This window comes from Chanodichthys erythropterus, chromosome 23 (assembly GCF_024489055.1).
Source record: "Chanodichthys erythropterus isolate Z2021 chromosome 23, ASM2448905v1, whole genome shotgun sequence".
Lineage (NCBI taxonomy): Eukaryota > Metazoa > Chordata > Actinopteri > Cypriniformes > Xenocyprididae > Chanodichthys > Chanodichthys erythropterus.
In genome coordinates this window covers 10,961,316-10,971,749 of record NC_090243.1, presented here as the reverse complement: position 1 = coordinate 10,971,749, position 10,434 = coordinate 10,961,316, and the positions used below count along the sequence as shown (strand labels likewise).

Sequence of the window (10,434 nt, the reverse complement as noted above, 5' to 3'; positions counted from 1 at the left end):
AAATTCTTAAGTACTTCTGTATCCAATAGACATTAAATGTTGAATTGGCTCAACTACAAAAGATTTGGTACAGAATAGTTTTCTCCAGAAAACAAATAATGTCAAGTTGACTTACATTTTCTTTTTTTTATAGTGGAGGTGATGACCTGAGGGTGGATGGAGGTGTAGGCCTGATGGGGCTCATCCTCACTGGACAAAATCACTCGCCTAGAAATCTATAATATACAAGCACAATCAATGAGTTTAAGTGTTTTAAAAACAGTTGGTTAAAAAATATATACATCTCTGGTATCTACACTCTAGATACCAGAGAGACCCTCACATTGATCCTTAACATCTGTTCCAACACCCTATGCTCCCTTCAGGCATGCACACATCCATTTGTATACATCTCTTATCCCCCCAAAACATGTGATCGTTATTTTTATTAACTGACATTACATTACATTTAATATTATTTATTTCTTAATCATATATCTGTTGTCTACCTCCCTCGTTTTGACAGCTTTGAGCCAAATACACTTAACAAAACTCCCACAAAACATGTCCTTCCTGTATCATTGGGAAATTTTTCACCATCCATTTAGTAGTAGTAATTCAAATAGCCTCACCTCTTTCTGCGCTTCCCCTTCCCATATTCTCTGTAGAATCGGACTCGGTTCGTACATCTGTGTTCATATTCGACTAATTTTGTGCAGGCAATTTCATACGTTGCTGTGGGAGACATAGTGGCAATTAGTTTCATTCAGAGCAAATTTTACATTTCTAATGACACCCACAACCTACAAACAAAATATATTAAATTAATTATTATCAGTAAGTGTATAATATTTAAAACACATTGAAATAAATGAATAAACTTTTAATAGCAATAGAAGATAACTACTTCTCTTGTTAGAGAAGAGTCAACATTTTTTGAGTGCACACCCACAAAAGTGTCCGAATGCGCCATGTGCAAAATGGATTGGGTCTTCTGACCTTTTGATTTTGATTAATATGTGAAATATGAGAGAGTTAAGACAGTGCTTATTTTGAAGACAGAGAGAGGGGCGGGGGGAGGGGCTCTCTGCTCGTTCTCTCTGTCACTCAGTTAACATGCGCTCTATCACAAGCGCAGCAGTCATCTACATCAGTCATAGATCACAATAACTGATCAAAACCAGGCTTTGGCGGGACAAAAATTTGTTTTGTCGGCCGCTAAAAAAATAAACGCAGGAAAACCCTGTTAACGTTTGGTGATTTACGGTAGAAATCTAAAGGCACAAGTTGACAAAATATAATGAAATAACCACCTTATTATGTAATGTTGACATTTTTTTTTATTTTTGACATTAAAGCTTAAATGTTAAGGGAGCAAACTGGCCCAAAATCTAAAAATTGATCACTGCATGAAAAAACCGATGTTTTCACCTGCCGTGTCTCGAAGTGCAGCAGAGTGCTCGCGCGCTCCCGCGGCCAGGGGATGCAAATCATGGCGGGATATAGTGCCTTAATTGGCACGACACCCTGGCCGATAAAACTTTGCTGACATTCACATGGACTTTCATCAGTGTTTTTGCTTTAACTGTAAATGCAACAAGTACAAATATTAAAATTCCACGAGCTGGTAAAAGCGGCTGAAATTTACAGACTTTTTAACAGCTTGCCAATACTTGTTCGACTGCCTTGCTAAGAAGTTTACTGTAACCAAATAGTTCTAAACAATATATTTAAGTCAACCACTCAAAACACAACGTTACTGACAACTTAAAGTCGTCTGTTCAACGCTTTAACCAAGTTTAAGCTACATCTGCTAATGCACAAACATTTGCTAAAAGCTTTCCTCGAAACTAATACTTTACAAAAAGCTTTAGGTTAACATCATGTGGTAAAATCATCCCCAAGTTTATTATACTCTTACCTGCCTTTTGTCCACACGACGACACCGGTGAACTCGAGGATCCTTAACGGACAGCAGACTACTGAAAGGCGGCAAAGTTGTTGCTGGGCAGATTCTTTCGCTCGGCGATGGGGGTGGAGCTTTCCAGATGTGCGCTGCACAGAGTGCGCACTGCTTACGGTTTGAACATTTTGTGGGGAAACCGTACAAACTTGTCTTTTGAAACTCGTACAACGTTCTTAAGACAACTGTTTAGCTGCAGTCTCCAATTTGGCGCTCTAGCGATTAATAAACAGAATTATTCTTGCGGAAGAACACTGCAGCCGGAGATACGTCTATGACGAGTCACGCAGGGACTTTGCTCCTCCGCAGCGATTCCTACTTGACCGGCCTGAAATAGTCCCAATATAAACACTTATTATAAATGTATAATGATTCGGGGTAAGACAAAAACACGGTTAGGAAAATTGATTGTTAGATGGATGGTTTGAAAATGAATGTTGTACATTTTCATTATAAAATTTTTGTAAATCTTAAAACACACAAAAATGTTACAGACAGCAGCTAATCTAATAAAATTTGTATAAAAAGTGGACCTAGCCCAGAGTCTATATTGTTAAAAATAGCATCCATGTCTGACAGTCAATTTTGAATGGAGCCCTTTAGCCTATCTACTGCCCATGTGGGGCCCAACAACAACAGCCCACCCTGAGCCCATGCCCAGCCGAAGCCCAACTAGCCCAAGCGAGGCCCATGTGGGCCCCAACTGGACGTGTTTGCAGGGTTGAGCTAGAAAAATAAAGATGGCGTCCGAAAGTTGCGTTTGCTGCTCAGTTTGTGTGTAAATGTACGATTTTGACCAACATATTTCAATCTTGATATCATTTCTATCGAGAAATTACTACTGTAGTAATTAATTATTTGTTTAGTTCTCACCAAAGCCCGCGCTATATTGCGGTTAGCTGTAAAAACTGTCGCCTCTTGGGTTGTATACCCAAGAATATACACTAACAAGAAGCAACACTCAATAGAACGTTCTATTGCAACAATGGTTTTGCATTACCAACCCTGTTAAACTAAAGTGCTGCAGCAAACAGATATATTGAGTAATTTTTAAAACCATGTGTTTTAAGAAATATTTGAACTACTTAGACACACACAGACATCAAGAATCAGCATGTGAATCGCAACGGTGATAAAAAATGCTTCACACTGCAATGCATGCTGGGTATCACCATAGGACAAAACTCCCATCATGCACTGCAGTATGAATAATTATTGTCACCACTGTTGAGGATTGTATGCTATATTTTCATGTATAAGCCTGAGTGGTAATAGTTGATCATTTTTAATACTGAAGCATTACGGTGGCATTTGTTTAATGGAATTATTTTGTTGCAGATTTGTAGTATCTGAATCTCAGTGAAGAAACCAAAGAGAAAGAGACCTCTTTATGATCCTAATTTGAAATGGCTTTCAAGCCACAAATTCAAGCTGAGCTGCTCCTTTAGTCTTTTGATTCAACAATGTACAAGTGTTTGCTGTGAAACACTATTACAATTGTTCAAACACAAATTAATTTAAAAACATAAAAGGGTCAAGAGCCCAACTAAAACAAACCCTGACCTCCATTATGGTGGCATACTTAAAACACCAACATCTAAACATCCTGTTAATTCTCAATAAGAAATTCTTTAGACGTGTGACAATCTGGTTATAATAAGTAAATCAGATCTAGATTTAATGTCTTTTACCTTTAGTTGATTTCAATTAAATGGTTTTGGCTGAAGTCAGTTGTAGCTCTCTTTTCTTCAGTGATTCTTGTTAACAACAGGTGTTCATCATTAATGATCAAACATCACTTAAAGGATTAGTCCACTTTTAAATAAATTTTTCCTGATAATTTACTCACCCCATGTCATCCAAGATGTTCATGTCTTTGTTTTTTCAGTCGAAAAGAAATTAAAGTTTTTGATGAAAACATTCCAGGATTTTTCTCCATATAGTGGACTTCAATGGGCACCAAACAGTTGAAGGTCATAATTAGTTTCACTGCAGCTTCAAATTGTTCTACACGATCCCCCAAAAATTTTGCTAAGTGTATAACTGCCCTCCACAGGTCAAAGTATGTACTAATTTTTATATGCAATATGCTAGTTCAATAACAATTAGTTAAAACTAATTAGTCCCCCCTTACAGAAATGCAGAGTGAAATGAAGGACCTTTATTTAAAAAATACAGTACAAAAATAAAGGAATATATGAGTGAAATATACAATTGCATACAATGTTTATTTAATTTTATAGAGTTTATATAGTGGAAAAAAATTCCTACTTTGCATACTGGCATGACTTGAACAGAAGAGGGCAGCACTGAGTAACCATAGGCACCATTACACAAAATAAAGAATAAAATACAGGCTCAAGACCATTTGTGAATGGTTTACAGGTATCAAATACATCATTCTTTTAAATATATAATTTCTTTATAGAAAACATTTAAATGGTATTAGAATTAGTTAAAAAAACAAAACAATGAACTGAATTAGTGAGTTAGTTATCAGTACAAAAAGTATTTTGCAAAAAAAAGTTCTAAAATACATAGCAAATCTATTAAGTAGCTTGTAATTTGCCCTCTATAAATAATCTGTTGAAGAAAGTGCAATTAAGTAATGCCAATAAAGAATATAATTATATGTATATATAGAAAGATTTTCAGAAGTAATTTTTTTGCATTCTTAAGAGTAATTCGTAGAGCTGATTTTCTTCACATGTGCTGCTTTCATCCTACAGGGGAAAGAACATTTCCGTTAATTTTTAGCACACAGTATGTGGTAAGACAGCATTCTTTCATGTTAGTGATTGATAAGTCACTTTGTCATACTTTAAGCACTCGACTCTTTTTTGTGTCCAAGGTTGTGTGGGGTCAGCACAGATTAATCTTCCTTTTTCAGTGTGGAAGCTGCAATGACATAAAATACCATGAACCCTAGCATCAGAGACAATATTATCATTTGGCGTATCAAATCAAGGTCAACACAGTGTATTCATGTGGCACTGCAAATTCAACCCACAAAAATATACAAAGAAAGAATGGTTGATAAGTTTAAAAATCAATTAACAAAACTCACAATGCTTTATATGAAAACTATAATAATATTAAAGCTTGGGAATGTACAGTGAAATAATATATATATATATATATATATATATATATATATATATATATATATATATATATATATATATATATATAGTTACACTCTAAAAAATGCTGGGTTAAAAACAACCCAAGTTGGGTTGAAAATGGACAAACCCAGCGATTGGGTTGTTTTAACCCAGCGGTTGGGTTAAATGTTTGCCCAACCTGCTGGGTAGTTTTATTTAAACCAACTATTGTTTAAAAATTGCTATATGGCCATCTTAAAATGAACCCAAAATAGTTGGGAAATTAAAAACCAGATGCAATTAGAGACAACAATAATAGACAAAAGTTGAATGTTTATTAATAAGCTTTAATATTGTATTAATATAAATTTAATAGTTTAATAGTTTTTTAATATACATTTATTAATAAGCAATTTAATAAACAATTAATTGAATAGCATGAATTCAGGGTGATTGAGACACTTTTTAAGTGTCTTCATCGCCCTGAATTCATATATAAATAAAAGTTGTTGCCACATTTTTATAATTCCTAACTTAACATGCATCAAACATACACAAAATAAAAATACTTACATAATAGCTGCAAGATCACAGCCGCCAGTTATGCCCTGGATATCATAGCCTTTCAGAACTGCACAGCGTCTGGGGTGTTTAGTATAACTAAGGCAGCAGGTCGCTGTGAAACAAAAAGGGAAAGAGTTATTCATGTATTCACACATCTACAGTCTGTGTCAAACTTTCCACTAATGTCCAAAATGACAAAAACAATAGTAAACGGTATTGTATCTAGTGTCGCATTAAGGATTTTTACATGTGTTAGTTTAACAGACTGCTAATACAAGGGTTCCTAATATAAATTCAGCTAGGAGAGGCTGTACAGATAATGAGATCCATCTTTTTTTTTGTACTACAAATGTGCTCTTAATCAAGAAACAACTTTATTTTTAAACTGATAATAGTCCAGGCAATAAATGGGTTCTATAATAATAAAAAAATGTTTAAAGCAATTACTCAACATTTCAGCAGCATATTTTTGCATGCTGGCGGATTATCAACGTATTCGGTAGAACAGTGTTTTAAAAGATCTAATGCATATTCTTTAAAAGCAGTCACTCACCTGCGTCTGTCTCCACCTGAAAAAGGAGGAGTGTAACCAACGTCAAAATACACATTTTTATTACCATCTTTGAACTTTGGAAGTTGTCCAGTATCTCATAAGGGTTAAAGTATTGTTAAGAGAGCGGTAATCCACACAGAGAAAGAAGAGCTTATGTTAGACTGGACTGAGATCACTCTTTATAAGACCTTGATTTGGGAGTTCCCCCACCTTTGGAATTTGTTTACTCCCCATTGAAATTCCTCAGATGTGGAGTGGATGGGTTGTATGCCACTGAGCAGGTGTGAGACAGTTGAACAGTAATCTACTTCCTGCTTTCATAACCACATTCCTCTGATCAATGGAATGGTGAACTGTGCTCCAAATGTGCTTGAAAGTACACATTCTGCTCATTTAAAAGATAGTTTACAAATAAAGTGATTCATTTAACTTCTGTAAAAGAGTTCAGAATTTGTTTGTCCCAAGCCTTTTTAAATATGTCTAATATTTGGGATGCCTGTGATCATAAATAGCCTACAATCGAATCAACTGACTGATTCCATGAACAAAATAAATATTCACAGATTAAATAAAGATTCATTTTAAAATTCAAAGATTCATAAATAAAGAGAATTTTTATACCTGTAAAGTTCATGTGTATATGATTTAAGTTTTAGATGCCGTCTATGCAAATGTAAGTAAGTGTGCATGTGACATAACCATTTAATGACATGTTGCACCATTGCATGCAGAGAAAAACGCAGTGTTGGGGGTAACGCATTACAAGTAATGCGAGATTCATATTGCTTTCCCCAAATAACTGGTAAAGTAACATATTTCTTTTAAATTTACGACAAAATATGTGAGTTTACTTTTTCATTTACTTAAGATTAATTAAAACTTAAGATAAAAATTACATTTGTGTCCTATTCTTGGGTTGCGCCCTCTACTGTACCGGCACGATTTTGCATTTCCTTCAGCCTGAGGCTTATTCATGTCACTTTTGTTGTAAAAGGGCCTTTACATTTGCCAAAAACAGAATTTTTGTTATTAAAAAAAACAAACAAGCCCAGGCCAGATGAGAAAAAAGTAACACAAAAGTAACATAACACATTACTTTCCATAAAAAAGTAACTAACGCAATTATTTACTTTTTTAGGGAGTAACTCAATATTGTAATGCATTAATTTTAAAAGTAACACTGCAGAAATGTATTAAGAGCAGTCATTTTTGTAAACAATGTATAATGAATGCATCTGATTTATGTATGTATCAAAGAGTAGCTGTTATGACTCATCTTATTGGCCTACAGTTACTCAACCTTTTGGACTTATCAACTAAAATAACAAGCATTTACAGTTGGTCACACCTTATTACACATATTCTTCAGTTCATGTTTTATCTTGGCAATGACACTTCCGCTGAGAGTGTCAGTACTGACGTGATGCAGATATGATCAAATGTGCCGACTCAATCACACATAAAGAAAAGATTCACTTGTATGTTTATCTGGTCTAGAGCAATAAAGGGATAGTTTATGTCTTCTCTGGAACACTCAAGAAGATATTTTCAAGTGTTTTTTGGTCCATTCAATGAAAGTGTTAGCTTGGACTCCACTGACTTTCACATAGGTAATAAAGCGAGTGAATGATGACAGAATATTCATTTTTGGGTGAACTGTCTCTTTAAGGAACAGACCTATTCTTAATTTTCTGGACAAAAAAAACTTCACAATAAGGCTCAGATTTCAAGGGTTGCATGTGGTTTTAATCCTTTTCGTCCTTTTTGATCAATTCACATTATGCCGATCTTAAAGTGCTTCTAGTATTACACTGAGACATTTTCCTTGATTTATGTGGTTTGTTTTCTTCATGTTCCTGCTGCTTTGTGCAAGAAATCAGTTGTCATGAATGAATTCTAGAAACAGAAAGGAGAGGACAGAAGTGATGGTGTTAATGAAGTAGACAGGATAGCTGATATATTTTATATTTTAAAGCTGAATTGATATTATTTTACTCCAGTGTCACCAATTCCAATTAAATCTGCAGAAATGAATAACTCACTGTATGAAGAAAATAGCACTGGCTACTTTTAGATGTGACCTTTTATCATTTTTAATTTATGGAAAATGATAAAATCAAAATGTGTACAATTTTGGATCTGGACTTAAAATAGATTTGACCTTTTGTTTTTGAACTTTTCCAGCTATGTCTATATGCTTTGTCTACGTAAAAGTCTAAAATTAGCAAGGTGCTAAATATAGAAGTCCTTCAGAGCTATAAATAGCATCCAGGAAATGATGTGAATGTTGTTCTGTGTATGAGGACAGCAATATTTACATGGAAAGAACTTTCAAAATAGCTGATGATGAAATACATTTAGTGAGGCTTATGCTTAAAAACATGCAAATATAGAACAAGGCAAACTTAAACTAGAAACGATTTTTTAAAACAAGTACTTAGATCTAAACATTTAAAAACATTAAAAATTTTTTGACAATTTTTGTACGTTAAGCATTTTTTATTATGTATGCATGCATATTAATGTACAGTAGTCAACATTTGAAGGGGTCATCAAAGTTGTCCTAAAACCTTCTTCTTTGGACAACTTTGAACCTTTTTGATCCAAATGTTGACTACAGTATTAAGCAAATATAGTTCTCATATATATATATATATATATATATATATATATATATATATATATATATATATATATATATATATATATATATATATTTATAGCCTATTTATGGTAAAATGTATTATGGTACATATTTAGTGCAATTAAATGAATTTTAGCCATTTAAAAGTCAAGTCGAGGCATCTTCATTTATATAGCACTACATATTGTTTCAAAGCAGTTTCACCGTGACAATAGGAAAATTCTTAACGAGCTAAAGTTGGTTTTTGATCGAATCACTTCCGTTGTAAAAATGGTTAATCATTACATAGGGGCCTCTTAAATGACACATTTCCTACTGAAAACCGAATACCTTGTATCCGAATACCTAATGCATTCTTGCCATTATTACGTGTTTAGGTTGCGTGTTTGAGTGTGTATGTATGTGGGTAAAAGCTCTTTTTAAAAAAGTGATATTGTCTGGTTTACTTGCTGGTTTACTTTAAAAGAAGTATAAACTGCATGAATCATGCAATCAGTTGAACACTTAAAATGAATAAATGTGATTATAGTATATAATGCCCTCTGTAAGTACTGGGACAGTAAAGACAGTTAGCTGTGTCAAGACATCTATAAATATAATTAAAAGATTAATATGAGGAAGAAATACAGAATGTCACATTTTATAATTGGCTGTTTCAACACAAAATGTTTTACCAACTAAGAACAACAGCACTTTTAGAGTTTCAATCCTCTGCCTAATATTTAATTGAAAATCCCTTGCAAGCAACAGGAGCGAGTCTGTGACATCACCAGACTCTTGGTTTCACACTTTGAAACATTTTCCAGGCCTTTAATGCAACCATTTTCAACGGTTGCTTGTTTTGAGGAGTTTCTGGCTTTTTATAGGCCATGTGTCAACCAAAGTATTTTTTTCCAGTGGCTAGCGTACTTTTGCAATTGTGCGCCAATGGGAGCGCCACATTTTTTAAACGGCAGGAGCATAACTTTTTCACGCTCAAGTGCTGAGAACATTTTTAACCAGTCGCCTTGAGTTGAATGTTGAACTTAGAGTAAAACGGTACACTCATCACCGTCACTTTTTAGCCAGCCGTCCAATCAGAGTGGAGGAGGGGCGGGACAAATACAACACCGACCAACTGTCGCAACATTCTTGCAGTACAATGAATCAAGAAGCAGAGATTGGAACAACATGGATGAGAAATTAATATTGCTGGTCTCTGAACATACATAGCAAGTAGGCTACTCTACACTGTGTCGACATTTTTAGTCTGAAATAAATTATCTGCGGAATAAGTTACAAGTAACAGTGCCACGGATATTCCGTATCATATCAACAGAGCGTCTCAACTGAAAATCGCTCTCAAGCGTGCACAGATAGGCGTTTTCAGCTAGTTAAAAACGCTTTGGTGGACACACGGCCTAGTCTCCTCTTTAGCTGGTGAAATGCTTGTACAATAGGATTTAAATCTGGAGATTGACTTGGAATGTCGTGAAAAATGAGATACCACTGGCAAGCTTCAGCACCCGACAACGACCAGGGCTGCGTTTCCCAAAAGCATTGTAAGCTTAAGTTGATCGTAGCGCCATTGAAACCAATGATCAACTTAGGCTTTCGATGCTTTTGGGAAACGCTACCCAGGTCAGCT

At 34.7% G+C, this 10,434-nt stretch overlaps 1 protein-coding gene across 1 annotated transcript; it reads right to left on the bottom strand.

The window, feature by feature from the left end:
* Positions 1-4,077: 4,077 nt before the first annotated feature.
* LOC137013796 (C-C motif chemokine 20-like) lies at positions 4,078-6,321 on the bottom strand. The gene is made up of 4 exons (XM_067377742.1): positions 6,164-6,321; positions 5,620-5,722; positions 4,763-4,840; positions 4,078-4,665 (listed from the first exon to the last, which is right to left on the bottom strand). Exons 1-4 carry the CDS (start codon positions 6,228-6,230, stop codon positions 4,617-4,619), a joined length of 297 nt encoding a protein of 98 aa, XP_067233843.1. The 5' UTR covers positions 6,231-6,321; the 3' UTR covers positions 4,078-4,616.
* Positions 6,322-10,434: the final 4,113 nt, after the last annotated feature.

Excerpts from the sequence above, each read along its gene's own strand:
- LOC137013796 (XM_067377742.1), bottom strand. The coding sequence starts at position 6,230 with ATGGTAATAAAAATGTGTATTTTGACGTTGGTTACACTCCTCCTTTTT. Across the intron at positions 5,723-6,163 it reads TCAGGTGGAGACAGACGCAG|CGACCTGCTGCCTTAGTTAT; the intron begins GTGAGTGACTGC and ends TTTGTTTCACAG. Across the intron at positions 4,666-4,762 it reads AAAAGAGTCGAGTGCTTAAA|GATGAAAGCAGCACATGTGA; the intron begins GTATGACAAAGT and ends TTTCCCCTGTAG.